Source organism: Coturnix japonica, chromosome 23 (genome assembly GCF_001577835.2).
Source record: "Coturnix japonica isolate 7356 chromosome 23, Coturnix japonica 2.1, whole genome shotgun sequence".
NCBI lineage: Eukaryota > Metazoa > Chordata > Aves > Galliformes > Phasianidae > Coturnix > Coturnix japonica.
Window position 1 is genome coordinate 4,512,895 of NC_029538.1, and position 13,491 is coordinate 4,526,385.

At 63.8% G+C, this 13,491-nt stretch overlaps 3 protein-coding genes across 6 annotated transcripts; 1 reads left to right on the top strand and 2 right to left on the bottom strand.

Moving 5' to 3' along the window:
* Positions 1-302: 302 nt before the first annotated feature.
* Positions 303-6,401, bottom strand: LCK (LCK proto-oncogene, Src family tyrosine kinase). 2 transcript variants are annotated; one of them, XM_015883320.2, is made up of 13 exons: positions 6,230-6,401; positions 4,331-4,437; positions 4,143-4,221; positions 3,977-4,067; positions 3,790-3,888; positions 3,597-3,700; positions 3,365-3,514; positions 3,065-3,217; positions 2,622-2,801; positions 2,210-2,286; positions 1,971-2,124; positions 1,577-1,708; positions 303-1,278 (listed from the first exon to the last, which is right to left on the bottom strand). In XM_015883320.2, the coding sequence occupies exons 2-13, from the start codon at positions 4,430-4,432 to the stop codon at positions 1,076-1,078; spliced, it is 1,524 nt and encodes a 507-aa protein (XP_015738806.1). In that variant the 5' UTR covers positions 4,433-4,437; positions 6,230-6,401; the 3' UTR covers positions 303-1,075. The 2 variants fall into 2 exon arrangements, with proteins under 2 accessions (XP_015738806.1, XP_015738804.1); XM_015883318.2 differs by having other exon boundaries at positions 4,143-4,224; positions 6,230-6,400.
* A 1,420-nt stretch (positions 6,402-7,821) lies between these two features.
* Positions 7,822-8,986, bottom strand: FAM167B (family with sequence similarity 167 member B). Of its 2 annotated transcripts, none has more exons than XM_015883312.2 (2): positions 8,675-8,986; positions 7,822-8,283 (listed from the first exon to the last, which is right to left on the bottom strand). In XM_015883312.2, exons 1-2 carry the CDS (start codon positions 8,954-8,956, stop codon positions 8,023-8,025), a joined length of 543 nt encoding a protein of 180 aa, XP_015738798.1. In that variant the 5' UTR covers positions 8,957-8,986; the 3' UTR covers positions 7,822-8,022. The 2 variants fall into 2 exon arrangements, with proteins under 2 accessions (XP_015738798.1, XP_015738797.1); XM_015883311.2 differs by having other exon boundaries at positions 7,826-8,286.
* Positions 8,987-9,340: 354 nt separating this feature from the next.
* LOC107323858 (myotubularin-related protein 9-like) lies at positions 9,341-13,475 on the top strand. Of its 2 annotated transcripts, XM_015883292.2 has the most exons (13): positions 9,341-9,449; positions 9,831-10,030; positions 10,138-10,341; positions 10,494-10,553; positions 10,801-10,909; positions 11,121-11,246; positions 11,383-11,556; positions 11,636-11,853; positions 11,945-12,106; positions 12,187-12,328; positions 12,406-12,626; positions 12,779-12,930; positions 13,064-13,475. In XM_015883292.2, exons 3-13 carry the CDS (start codon positions 10,145-10,147, stop codon positions 13,225-13,227), a joined length of 1,725 nt encoding a protein of 574 aa, XP_015738778.1. In that variant the 5' UTR covers positions 9,341-9,449; positions 9,831-10,030; positions 10,138-10,144; the 3' UTR covers positions 13,228-13,475. The 2 variants fall into 2 exon arrangements, with proteins under 2 accessions (XP_015738778.1, XP_015738779.1); XM_015883293.2 differs by lacking the exon at positions 10,494-10,553.
* Positions 13,476-13,491: the final 16 nt, after the last annotated feature.

Genomic DNA, 13,491 nt, shown 5'->3' on the forward strand with positions numbered 1-13,491 from the left:
CCCTCGCAGCCCCCCCCATCTCTCAGAGCAGCCCCTGCTCCCATCCCAGCCCCACAGCCCACACACACACACACTTCTTGGAACCCCCAGCTCCCCCCAACTCCCTCACCCCAATCCCCCCCCCCAACCCTGGACCCGGATCCCCCCACCCCCCGATCTCTGCCCCCCCCCCCCATCTCCGGCCCAGCACAGCCCCCAGACCCCCCCCACAGCACTTCCCCCATAGCACGGACCCCCCCATAACCCCCCTCAGAACCCCCATAACCCCCCCACTCCCCCTCACCAACTCCCCCCCCTCACCTATCATAGTAGTTAAGCCCACACTTTCCGTTTGCTCCCCTGTGTCAGCGCCATCTTCCCGTCTCCCCTCGGCCGCAGACCCCACCGCCGCGCAGCGCAACGCAACCCGCCCCACCGGCCGGAGCTCCCACCAGCCCCGCCCCCAGCTTCCAGGCGACCAATCGAAAAGCAGCGTTCCACCCCTTTCAGCTCAACGACCAATGAGGAGTCGAGGCGGCGGCGAGGCGGAACCAGCAGGTTCGGCTGCGCGGCGGGATGCACCACCGCGGGGCGCGGGGCCAGGTGGGCGGGGCGGAACCATTCCGAGGGGAGGGGGGAGCAGGTGGGGACGAACCATTCCTGGGGTGCGGGGGGGGCACGGAGCGGGGCCTGGAGCCCATGGCGGCCTGGGCCTGGTGGGGCTGCGGCCTGTGCTGGGTCCATGTGCTCACCCCGATGGGGGCAGGAGAGGCTGGCAAGGCCTGGTTGGCAGCGACCCCAGCCCCATAGGCCTCAGGCCTGTGGGTTCCATGTGAGGGGCACCATGGGTTCTAACTGGGGCCTGGCCTCTGGTGCAGCCCAGCACACAAGGGGCTGCCCCATGCTGGGGGCTGTGGAGCAAGGCAGGGGGGACATCCATAGCACAGTGTGATACAGCCACAGTGCACAGCAGTCATGGCACTGCAGTTATCTGTCACCATTCGGGGCAAAGCTCTTTGGATGCGCACAGTGTGCACTGCTGGGTGCTGCTCATGGGGTCTGTGGTCCCAGCGTGCCCATAGCACAACATGGGGCCTCACGGCTGCTGCTGGTATTGCCCCTCGGTGGCGGTGAAGAAGTCCTCCAGCACACTCTTCATGTACTCGAACGTGGGCCGCTCCTCGGGCTGCTCCTTCCAGCACTGCTGCATCAGTTCGTACAGCTCCCGCGGGCAGTTGTCGGGCTGTGGCATGCGGTAACCGCGCTCCAGGTTCTGGATCACCTCGGGGTTGGTCATCCCTGCAATGGGACAATGGTGCTCAATGTGCAGCAGCACATCCTGCAGGGAGCACCCCACCTTTGGGAACCCCATAGGAATCATTCCTCTGCCCCTAGAGTCTAAACCCCCCCCCCCAAGTAATGTGGGTTTTGGGCCTGGCTGGCCACGTGCAATGAGAAGAGCTCAGAACCATGGCAGGCTGGCAGGCAGCGGGGCCAGGCGGAGCTGTGTGCGTGCAGCAGTGCATGCACACATGGCTGGGTGTGCGCCTGCGTGTGTGCGAGCACCACTGCCCTGCAGCTGCCGGGAAATCCTGACCTGGATACGGGATCCGGCCGTAGGTAACGATCTCGGTGAGCAGGATGCCGAAGGACCAGACATCTGACTTGATGGTGAACGTGCCGTAATTAATGGCCTCCGGTGCCGTCCACTTAATGGGGAATTTAGCCCCTGAAAAACAGCAGGGGGGGAAGAATGAGCATTAGGGGACATCCCTCTGTTGAACCTGATATAACAGCACAGCCAGCCTTTGTCCCTGCTGCTCGCTGGGAAGGAGCTGGGTTTGGTGCAGTGTGCCTGTTCCTGCTGCAGCCACCAGGTAGGGCTGTGACCCCCAGCAGCAGGGCTGGGTGGGCTCTGGCAGCCCCCCCCCCGGCTGTGTGCAGTGCTGTGGGGTGATGGGGCACACGGGCTGGCAGCAGGATGGGCGCACCTTCCCGTGCTGTGTACTCGTTGTCCTCAATGAGGCGCGCCAGCCCAAAGTCAGCGATTTTGCAGCACAGAGCCTCCGACACGAGGATGTTGGCAGCCCGCAGGTCACGGTGGATGTAGTTCTTGGCTTCGATGAAGGCCATGCCTTCAGCAATCTGCAGATCAAATAATCATAACAATCACAATTCAGGTGGAGCAGGAAAGCCCCGGCAGCCCCCGCCATGGCCCTGCGCCCCTCACCTGTGCAGCCATGTCCAGCAGTTTGTTGATGCTGAGCTTGATGCCCTCTGAGGTCTTGAGGAAATCCACCAGGCTGCCTGCAGTGAAGGCAGCAAGTCTCAGGGGTAACACCCTGCATGGGGCTGGGGGCTCACAGACCACAGAGGGGGCAGGAAATCACACTGCCTGCCCCACTGGGGCTGACCCCAAGGTCTCAGTGCCGTGGTCATGTATCACTACTGCAGGCAGACACTGGCACAGGCCAATGGAAGTGGTGGGGTCACCATCCCTGGAAGTGCTCAAGAAACAGGGAGATGAGGCAGTGAGGGACGTGGTTAGTGGGTATGATGGGCACAGGTTGGGGTTGGACTCAGTTGTCTTAGAGGTATTCTCTAGCCTGAATGATTCAGTTATTCTACCCGGGTGCCCTCACCCTTCTCCATGTACTCTGTGATGATGTAGATGGGCTCCTTGGTCACCACGGCGTAGAGCCGCACCAGCCGCGGGTGCTGCAGGTTCTTCATCAGGTTGGCCTCTGCCAGGAAGGCGCTGGGGGACATGCTGCCCTGCTTCAGGTTCTTGATGGCTACCTTGGTGTGGCCATTGTAGAAGCCTGCGGGGAGATGGGGCAGCATGTGATGGAAGAGAAGGACCCACAGTGAGCACGTATGGGGGCAGGTGGCAGTAACGCGGTGGGGTGGAGGAGGCAGGGAGGGGGCTGCACCTATCTGCCTACAGCATCCCAACCTAAAACTGCATGAGGAAGATCCTTTTAAAAGGGAAAGTTGCACAGGACGTGTGCTGGACCCGAGGATGCTGCGGGTCTGGGCAGTGCCCTCACCCAGGAGGAAGCACCCTGCTTTCACCCTGACTTACCCATCCAGACTTCTCCAAACTGCCCACTGCCAAGCTTCTTCACAAGTTTCAGAGATTCCCGTGGGATCTCCCACTCATCCTGCCACCACGGCTTCTGCGGCTTCTGCGTCCTGCAGGGTTTGCCGAGGCGGGTGCACAGCCCATCCGAGCTGCCTGCAGCACAGGGGGGGCAGAGCTGGTGTCAGTGTGTGTGGGGAGCACGGCATGAACTGCACCTGGGTGCAGGTAGCGGGGTGTCCTCCCACCCCATCCCACCCCACATCCATCCTTTGTGCAGGACCAGCTGCTGACAGCACGTACTCGAGTAATACTCCACCAGCTCGTGCAGGCTGCTGAAGGTGACCCGGGGAGAGATGTAGTACCCCCCGTTGTCCATGTTGCGAATCTTGTAGTGCTTCACTGTCTCACCCTGGTTCTGGTCGAAGTCCCTCACTGACAGTGAGTAGGAGCCTGGGGAAGGTGCACAGGGTTGCTGTGTCGCTGCTCTCCTCGCACTGCAGAGCAGGAGGAGCTGTGGGGCTGGCACTGATACCTTTGGAGGTCTCGCTCTCCCGGATGAGGAAGGAGCCGTGTGTGTTGCCTGATGCCAGCAGCTGCCGCTCCGCATCCTTGCGGCTGAGGTTCTTGAAGAACCACCTGAGGACAAGGGGCAGGGTGAGGCTGGGGGCTCTCATATCTCCCTGCTGCTCTGGCACGGCTCCGTGCAGCCCCTCGGCCCCACTCACGGCTCTGGCTCCAGGCTGTTCACCATGGCCACGAAGTTGTGGGGGATCAAACCCTCCTGACCCGTGGTGAGCGACTGTGCCTTCCACCACTCCCCGCTCCTGCAAGGACACAGCCCTGTGAGCCCCTCTGAGCCGGGCCCCCTGGCTGGGGGACACGGGGACATGGGGACAGTCAGCGCTCACTCACTGTTCCAGGACACGCAGCTTCTCCCCCTGCTTAAGTCCCAGGTCCCCATCATGGGTGGGTTCGTAGTCATATAGGGCCACCACGAGCTTGTCTGGGGAGAGCACAGGGTTGGGATGGAGGCGGCCATGGGGTACACCCAGCAGCCCCCCCCGTGGCCGGGCTGTACCTTGCAGTGGGGAGCACGGCGGAGACATGGCCTCGTAGGACACCAGGGGATCCCGCACCTCAGAGCCATTGCGGATGAGCTGCTGTGAGGGAGCAGGGGGTCCCATGAATGCAGGCCCCATGTCCCCTTGTGCCACCAAGGGCTCAGCCATCCCACACCACCCCGGCTGTCCTGTGGCTGCCCCTCACCTGGCGCTTGCTGTCGGGGTCAATGGGGTAGTTGCAGTGCTCGCAGATGTCAATGTTCTCAATCCAGTCCTCATCATAGTCTGAGCTGCAGCAGCAGCCCATGGTGGCTATGGAGAGTAGTGAGAAAAGCCTTCATCCCCCCCAGCCCCATCATCCCCATCCCCACATTTACCCATCTCATCTCTGCAGCCATTCGTTCATCCCATTTACCACATCCATCCATCCCATCCCTGCATCCTTCTCTCTTACTGGCCCCATCACACAGCCGTTCCTGCACACTGCAGGGTATCCCCTGACTCCATCACCAGCTGTATTTCCTCTTGCCTTTGTCCTGGCACAGCAGGTGATGAGTGCTGGACACCCACCTCAAGCACCAGCCCTGGTGCCACGAGTGGCTAGAAGGGCCCTTCTTCGCACTGCGTGGCTCTCACCTCCCTACAGAAGCTGATGGAGCCCCGGTGCTGTGACACACGCACACAGTGGCCCACAGCCCTGGAAAATGCTTTTCTGCAGAATCCTCACACCCACGCCTCCAGGATTCATCCCCACGCAGGCACAGCCCCAACCTGTGTCCCCAGCCGGTGCTCACAGTGCCCCACGCAGTTTCTGCCTTCCTGGCAGTGATTATCTCTACATCAGTGTCACTCTTTTCTCCTCTGTCACCTCCATCTCAGGGGGGATGTGGTGTCCCTGGGTGCCACCAGATCCCTCAGGCACTGAGCACACCCCAAACCCATGCACAGGAACTGGGAGCACCCCACGCTCATCACCCCACAGTGAGAACAGCAGCGCAATGGCTGGGCCGCCCTCCTGCCATCCCCAGGGTGCCACCTCGGAGTGCCCACCACCACCATGGCAGATGGGAGAGGAGGCTGTGGGGAGGGGAGGGCAGCTGAGCCCCCAGTGCCATGATTCAGGCCTCGGTGCCCCATTTCTGCCCACTCTGCTTTGAGAACACTCCTGGAGCAGCTCCATCACAGCCCTGGGGACAAAGCTCAGAGCTGAGCACAAACCCAACCCCACGGACACAGAGCCCCCATGCTCCCAGCAGCCGTGGCACTTCAGATGCACATCCACCGCAGCACAGGGACCTGGGAGGTGTTTTTTCCTCCCTGCAAGAAGCCGTGGTGCGGAGGGAGGTGCTGCTATTGTGTCTTTTTCTCTGATGTTCTCAAGCCACAGCATAATTTCCACCGAGCAACCGTTCCACCTGCTCAGTGCGAGGGCTGCGCTGCGTCGGGGCGTTTGAAGTCAGGTTTTGTGACTGCATCTGTGCAAACGAATTTCTGCACAAGTGCTGCATGCAAGCAGTGTGCACACACCACGCAGTGTCCCCAGTGTCCCGGTGCACGGTCATCACACTTGCCCTTGCTGCTCTGCAGGCCCTTCCGTGTGAGCAGCTCTGGCTGACGGTGGTTGGTCAGTGTGAGCGGGGCTGAGGTTGGGCTGACCCCATTCCTGTCCCCATGTGATCCCGCTGGATGCTGTGCACAGCCAGCAGGGCAGAGCCGCCCCACGCCGCCATCACGGCACGAAGATGTTTGCACCAAAACAGCACCGAAATCGGGCACACCTCAGTGCTTGAAACCATCCGTGATGGGATGCTGATGGACCGGCTCTGAACTGCTGCTCTCATCCCCAGGTGGGTGAGGGCCTGGCACAAGTCTCCCGCTTTGCCTTGCAAACAGGGACTGGCTGCCCTGGCATCAGAGTGGCTGCATCCCCCGCCATGGGGAGCTCCCATCTGTGCCTCCCAGCTGCCCAAGTGCCATCACTGCCATCACTCCCAGCCCCGCTGCAGTGACCCCCACTCCCACCCATCAGCAGAGCACCATCATTGAGCACAACGTGCACCTGCCCAGCACTGCGTGCTGCAGAGCTCCATCCCGATGCCGTTACCTGTGGGCAGCACAACGAGGACCAGCTCTCTCAGACTCCCATGGCCGCGCAGCAGCGATGGTCCCTCTCACATCCTCCCCATGGCCGTGGGCTCACGCTGACCCCTGGCAGCGCAGCTGAGACCCCAAACACGGGTGTGCTCCCCACCGCCGCCGTTCGCTCTTGCTCGCTGCCTGCCCCGGTTTCCTGCCTCCTGAGCAAACTCTAGAGGAGCTGCTTCGCAGTTCGTGCACAACCGCAAGCGCTGGTGACAAACCCCGAGGCTTCCTGCCATCCCCAGCTGGGCTGTGTGTTGGGGTCCTGCTCCAGGTGCCCTCTGCCCTGGGATCGGGTGGGTTTGGGGGCACCGAGCCCCTTGGTTGGGGTGGAGTGGGGGCACACAATGGGCCACATGCTGTAGGGGGGCCGTGATGGGTGCGACGCTGTCACCCGAAAGGCTGCAGAGCCCCCCAGTCCCTTTAGAGCCCCCCAGTCCCCTTAGGGCCCCCTGGTCCCTTTAGAGCCCCCTTCCCAAAGCTCAGTGCTGTGGGACAGCAGTGGCAGCTCCGGTTGTGCCGTACCCCCACCAGACCCTGCTGGGCTGTGAGACACCTCCTGCACCCACAGCCCCACTTTGGCCATCACCACCACACGCCCCCCACACCTCAGTCCCCCAAGAGCAGCATTGACAGCTGAAATGGGGACAGACCGGAGGGGACGCCTCGTGCCCAGGCTGTGCCACACCACCAGCCCGGTGTTTTCAGAGACAGCTCTGAGCAGAGCAACCACAACGCTATTGTCTCGGCTTCCACCATCAAAGGCAAAGCCGCAGGTTCCCACCAGCTGCTTTGCAGCAGGGCAGGCAGAACCACCAAGCTGTGCCGGGGGGCACCGAGCGCTGCACCCACCCTTATGGGGACATTCCTCAGCCCCACACCCAGCGTGTTCCCCAGCACCATGGGTGCCCCTGGGCAAGGGCTCACTGCCAGCCCCTGCCATGTGCTGCTGCCTCAGGGGATCGTGCAGCTCTGCCTGTTTCCTCCTGGTACCCCAGAACGGTCCCTTGAACCATCCCACCACTTCCTGGGTCACCCCGTATCACCCCGGGGCAGTGCTTGCAAAATGTGTTTTGCCACACGCTAAGAGTGGCAGCTCCTTGGGCAAAGGGTTTGGTGTGAACAGGGGAAGGGCTAAGAATGGAAAAGCAAAGCCCTGCAACAAGGACAGCCATAGGCAGAGCCCACAGCGCCTCCAGCACCGGGGGTGGCCATGGGGTAGCGTGGGGCTGCCGAGCACTGAGCACAGCCCCAGAACCTCCAGGCCCCACAACCCACGCAGCTGTTGGCAGTGAGCACTTCCTGCAGCAGCGCAGCCCCAACACCCATCGCAGTCAGTTCGTGGGCAGGGGCTGGCAGTGGGGTCCTCACAGCAGAGACCCTTTTTTCCCCAGCGTGGATCCATCCCAAAGCAGAAACCATTGAGGAAACCAGCCCACAGGGCAGAGCTGGGAGCGGGTCCCCTCCTGGCACCCCAAGGGGTTGGTGGCACTGCAGGAGGCACCTGGTTGTGCACAGCAGGAAGTGCTTCTTCTCACCATCACCTGCTTTTATTCCTCCTCCAAGTGCTGCTCCCCACATCCTCCCCTGCCGCTGACCCCCACCACACACAGCACCCCACGGGATGGCACGTCTCCATTAGCACAAACAAGATGGAGCTCAGCCCTGAGCCCGATGTCCCTGCAGCGCTTTGGGGCACCTATGAGCCTCTCTCAACCCCCAGCTGCACCCATGGGTGCCCGCCGGGCCCCGCTGCACTCAGCAGAGGGAGAAGCGCCGGGAGTTGATGTTCATGCGGGTGACACCGATGTGCTTGAGCGGCATGGAGAGCAGGAAGGCGGCCTTGGGGGGGATGGTGCAGAGCAGATCCGAGTCCTCCTCGCAGCCCTCGAGGCCGAAGGTGGCGTCGTCCAGCATCTCCTTGTGCCGGTGGCAGACCTGCTCCACCTTCAGCCGGTTCAGCTGCGCCCGCAGGCGCATCAGCTGCTGTGCCAGGCGCTGGTCCGCAGCCTGCAGCTCCTGCTGGGGGGGAACGGAGCTGTCGGCAGGGGCTCAGAGCCAGCAGGGCTGCTGTGACAGCAGGGCTTGGTGCCAGAGCCTCGGGGAATCAGGAATACACACAGAGCCCACGTGTGCAGCACAGGCTGGGCACAGGGACTGGGATCTGCCCAGGTAGGTTTGCAGCCATGAGGCTGTTGCTGCCTGCACAAAGCAGCAGGGAGGGCTGACAAATGCAGAGCCACAACCCGCAGCGCTGGGCAGGGCAGGAGGGCAGAGCTGCAGCCCCGGGCACAACCCCACAAGCAGCGGCCGCGCTTGGAGCGGGAGCAGAGCTGTGAGCTGCAGCGGGAGCAGCCCTGGTGGGGTCAGGCACCGCCCCTCCGTGCCCCTCACCCTCAGCGTTACTCACCAGCTCCATCCTCAGCCACTGCAGAGCCTCCTCCATACCAGGGAAGCCACAGACGCTGCCGTCCCGCTCAGCCCCGGGCTGCCCCGAGGTCCCCTTCGCCCCCCGTGGGGTCGGGCTGCCCCAGGGCTGCCCCCGCACCCGCGCCTCCCACTCCAGGTACGAAGGGCGGCGGGTCTGCAGCTTCAGTTTGGCCGTGAGCGCCTTGACCCCAGCCAGGCTCTCCTCACCTGCAGCCGGTTCCTCCGCGCCCAGCTCAGAGAAGTTCACCTGGCCCAGGGCCATGGCTGCAGCCCGGCTCCCAAACCCCAAACGACCCCAAATCTCCAATTGCAGCTCCCAGCTCCCAGATCCCAAACCCCAGCGCACCCAGCAGGACGAGGAACGGCTGCGCCGAGTGCCGCCTATTTATCTACCCCCGGAACAATAAAGGTTGGGGATAATTATAACGGGCAGGAACTCGGCTTATCCAGAGGCGTGCAAAGAAGTTGCTTTTTGTTGTTGTTTTTATGTCCCTTTTCTTTCCTATTTGAGCGCCGCTGTCTCCGGTTGGGAGGCGGCTCCGTGTCCTCCCGGATGAAGCGCGGGGCGGTCGCGGGACGCGGTGCCGGGCTGAGCCGTCCCGCTCCACTCGCTGCGTGACACACCGACTTCCCGTCCGGGGCCGCTAAAAAAAGGGCGAAGGAAACGAGCAGCTCCACGTGCCCGCGGGGCGGAGTGCGGGGCCGTGGGCGCCCGGCAGCTGCGGGACAGCTGTGCGCTGCTGCGGGGCCTTAAGGTGGGTGCGGCGGCCCGGAGCCCCTCGCCCCCCGCTGCCGTCCCCTGACCCCACACGGCCCCGCTTGCTCCCGTTGCGGGGCTGCAAACGCGCGTGCACCCCCGGTGTGACCCCTCCCCGTGTCCCCTGACTCACTCCCCGGCCCCGCATCCACCGGCGGGGCCACCTTAACCCGCCCCCCCCCAGCGGCTCCGTTCCTGCTCAGCCCCGCACCCCGCGTGCCCCCTGTGTGCCCCCCGCCCGTCACCCCCCGGAGCCGTGGATCCATGGGCGGGGGTGGGTATTGGGGTTGGGGTGCACTGTGCGAGCCGCCCCCTCCTCCTCCTCCTCCCTTCTTCCTCCTTTTTCTCCCCTCTTCCTCCTCCTCCTCCCGCCCCACAGAACGGAGCCGATGTGAGGCTGCAGCCGGCCCAACTCCCCCCCAGGTGCCCCCCAGCCCGCACCGGGCGCGGCGTCCCTGCACCCACAGCCCCCCGAGCCCCGCGGGTCTCTGCCTCAGTTTCCCCACTGCGGTGACAGCAGCGCCGGGGAGGGGAGGAAACCAGCGCAGCTCAGCAGGGAGGAAGCGGCATCGGCTTTAGGTGACGACGCGAACGGGACGGGGGTGGCTGCACTGCGGGGAGGGACGGGGGGGTGGGGGGGCTCCAGCCGGGCTGTGCCGCTCAGGATTTCCCCTTTCTCCCTCCAGCACCGCCATGGAGTTCTCCGAGCTGATCAAAACGGCCACGGTGGAGAGTGTGCTGCTGTCGTGTGCGGGGCAGCCGGCGGTGAAGGGCACCCTGTGCATCACCAGCCACCACCTGCTGCTCTCCTCCTGCCCCGGCGGCGACGGGCAGCCCAGCGCCGTGGAGCTCTGGCTGCTCATCCGCAACGTGGACGCCGTGGAGAAGAGGTCGGTCCTTTCCCACCCTGTGTCCCCTCTTTGTCCCGTCCTGGATGGGGGTGATTCCCGGCTGCCCTCCCGGCACCGCAGAGCCTCCTCTCTCCTCTTCCCCATGGCCTGTGGCAGTGGCCATTGACCTCCTCTTCTCCTCCGTGCCCCAGAGTGCAGAATGTAGGCTGGTATCAGCCCCCCCACAGCAGCGGCTCCCCGCGGGACAACAGGTTTGGCTTTAGGTGCTCTCAGCTCCTCCATCTTGCCCGGCAGTGCCCGGCCCCACGCAGCTCAGTGGGGCGAGGATGGCTATGGCTGCTCAGAGGGGAGCTGGTGGGAGTCACAGCTTCAGGCACACCGAGATCCACCGGGAGCCCCGCTCAGTGCTGTGCCCTTCTCAGCCCCCCCGGACAGAGGGCAGCTCCGTGCTGTCTGCACGTGCAGCCCCTCCTGCCCTGACCCCGCTGCCCTCCCCAGGCTGGCCGGCTCCTCCGGCACCATCACACTGCGCTGCAAGGACCTGAAGGTGCTGCAGCTGGAGATCCCGGGCATGGAGGAGTGCCTGAACATCGCCAGCTCCATCGAGGTGAGCCGTGCCGGGCTGCAAAGGGTTCAGGTGGCTGCCCACGGTGTTTGCTCTGGGTCTGCCATTAACGTGGGTAAACACTCAGCTGCTCGGGCTGTGTTTGCATGGGGCACCCGCGCTGCCAAGTCTTGCAAGAAGGAACGGGGATGGGGTTTGCAGGGAGGACATTCCTGGCCTTCCCCCAGCTGTGCTGTGCTGTGCTGTGCTGCAGGCCCTCTCCTCGGTGGACTCCGTGATGATGATGTACCCCTTCTTCCACCGGCCCCAGACCCTGCGGCTGGAGGAGGGGTGGCCGCTGCTGCCCATGGAGCAGCACTTCCAGCAGATTGCCACGCAGGTTGGTCTTGGGGGGGAGGGAGGGTGTCACATCCCACCCTTAAGGAGAGGGAAGGGGTGACGGGATTGGTCCTTTACTCCTGGCTGGGGTGCAGGGGGAGGCCGCTCCCCCCTCCCACCTTCACATCTCCCCCCAGACCACCCAGTGGCGGCTGAGCGACGTGAACCAGGACTTCTCCATCTGCCCCACGTACCCTCCGGCCGTCATCGTGCCGGCGGCTGTGAGCGAAGAGACCCTGCGGAGGGCGGCCCGGTTCCGGCAGGGCGGGCGCTTCCCCGTCCTCAGCTACTACCACACCAGGAACGGCACCGTGAGTCCACATCCCGCCCCCCTTCCCTCTCCTCCCACCCCGCTGCCCGCAGGCGATGCCCGCAGCCCCCTTCCCGCAGGTGATGCTCCGCAGCGCGCAGCCGCTGACCGGCCCAAACCGCAAGCGCTGCCCGGAGGATGAGATGCTGCTGGGGTCGGTGCTGGACGAGGGCGAGCGGGGCTTCATCATCGACACGCGCTCAGCACAGACGGCCAAACAGGCGCGGATGACGGGAGGGGGCACGGAGCCCAAATCCTCGTACCCGCAGTGGAAGAGGCTGCATCGGCCGCTGGAGCGGTGAGTGCTGTGCTGAACTCAGCTCCAGCCCCAGCAGCACAGCCGCAGCCCCTCACCACGCTGCCTTCCCTTCTCCTCCCTCCCTGCCCAGTGGCCGCCCGCTGCAGGAGAGCTTCATCAAACTGGTGGAGGCCTGCAATGATGCTTCGCTGGGCATGGACCGCTGGCTGGGCCGGCTGGAGAGCTGCCGCTGGCTGAGCCACGTGAAGGCAGCTCTCAGTACAGCCTGCCTGGCTGCACAGTGCCTGGACAGGTAGGGGGCCGCGCATCCCTCCCCTCACCCCAAGGCCAATGCACAGGGTGCAGCTGGCTGAGCCTTGGCTGTGCCTGCAGGGAGGAGAGCAGCGTGCTGGTGCACGGGGCAGAGGGCACAGACACCACGCTGCTGGTGACAGCGCTGGCACAGGTGATCCTGGAGCCAGAAAGCCGCACACTGAAGGGCTTCCAGGGGCTGCTGGAGAGGGAGTGGATCCAGGTGAGGGGCAGCAGGAGCTGAGGTGGGGGTCCTGTGGTCTCCTGCAGCCCTGTTACCGCTACCACATGGTCCTGCAGGCTGGCCATCCCTTCCATCTGCGCTGTGCCCACTCCGCCTACTCACACGCACGGCTGAAGCAGGAGGCTCCGCTCTTCCTCCTCTTCCTCGACTGCGTGTGGCAGCTGAGCCGGCAGTTCCCCTTCTCGCTGGAGTTCAGTGAGGGGCTGCTCCTCACCCTCTTTGACAACGCCTACGCCTCCGACTACGGCACTTTCCTCTGCAACAATGAGAAGGAGAGGCAAGTGGCAGGGACATGGGGACAGCAGTGCCCCACGAGCGATGCCATTGTGCCCCAGAGCAGACCCTGATCCACAGGCACAGACCCCTGGGTCCATCAGTCACCATCCCGGGTCAGTCCCAGGACTGAAGCATGTCTCTGTTCTCCTGTAGGTGTCTGTGCAAAGTGAAGGAGAGCACACACTCCCTCTGGGCCTGGCTGGACCAGCCCGAGGAGAGGAAGAAGTACCTGAACCCCCTGTACTCACCCAACCCACTGGTCATCTGGCCCTCGGTGGAGCCCCAGAGCATCCAGCTGTGGCAGGGTATGGTGCTTCAAACTCAACCTCAGGCTTTCCCAACCCATCTGGGTTGCATGCAGTAGCTCTGCCTGTCGCTCCTGCAGCAGCACACAGCCCAGCTGACACAGCCCAGCTGACACAGCCCCTTGCCCCCTAGGCTTGTTCTTCCGCTGGATCCGCTCATCCCAGTACCTGGATGAGGCGTGGGCAGAGATATGGCGGTTGGTGGAGGGCAGCAACGCAGCTGTCAAGGAGAGCACAGAGAACAGGCTGAACCGCTCGCTCTCTGACCCCACTGCCCGGATGGAGAATGAAAGATGAGCAGCAGCACGAGCACCATGTCCTGGAGATCATCCCCATCACCGGGGGCTCATACACCAATGCAACACAGTGCTGCAGCTCTGCAGGAATCGCTGTGCAGGACACACAGCCTGCAGGGCCCAGAGGAGCCTGCAAGGGCCAGAACTGTAGGGACAGCCCTGGGAATGGGGGCCAGACTCAACTGAGCTCCCTGTCAGCCACGCAGCCTGAGCACATCCCAGTAAAGTGGTCTCTCTGTTTGCTCCTACTTTCCATGTGTGTTCT

Excerpts from the sequence above, each read along its gene's own strand:
- LCK (XM_015883318.2), bottom strand. The coding sequence starts at position 4,432 with ATGGGCTGCTGCTGCAGCTCAGACTATGATGAGGACTGGATTGAGAAC. Across the intron at positions 4,068-4,142 it reads GCCGTGCTCCCCACTGCAAG|ACAAGCTCGTGGTGGCCCTA; the intron begins GTACAGCCCGGC and ends TGCTCTCCCCAG. Across the intron at positions 1,709-1,970 it reads CGAGTACACAGCACGGGAAG|GGGCTAAATTCCCCATTAAG; the intron begins GTGCGCCCATCC and ends GCTGTTTTTCAG.
- LOC107323858 (XM_015883292.2), top strand. The coding sequence starts at position 10,145 with ATGGAGTTCTCCGAGCTGATCAAAACGGCCACGGTGGAGAGTGTGCTG. Across the intron at positions 10,554-10,800 it reads GGCTCCCCGCGGGACAACAG|GCTGGCCGGCTCCTCCGGCA; the intron begins GTTTGGCTTTAG and ends TGCCCTCCCCAG. Across the intron at positions 12,627-12,778 it reads TGCAACAATGAGAAGGAGAG|GTGTCTGTGCAAAGTGAAGG; the intron begins GCAAGTGGCAGG and ends GTTCTCCTGTAG.
- FAM167B (XM_015883311.2), bottom strand. The coding sequence starts at position 8,956 with ATGGCCCTGGGCCAGGTGAACTTCTCTGAGCTGGGCGCGGAGGAACCG. Across the intron at positions 8,287-8,674 it reads AGTGGCTGAGGATGGAGCTG|CAGGAGCTGCAGGCTGCGGA; the intron begins GTGAGTAACGCT and ends GTTCCCCCCCAG.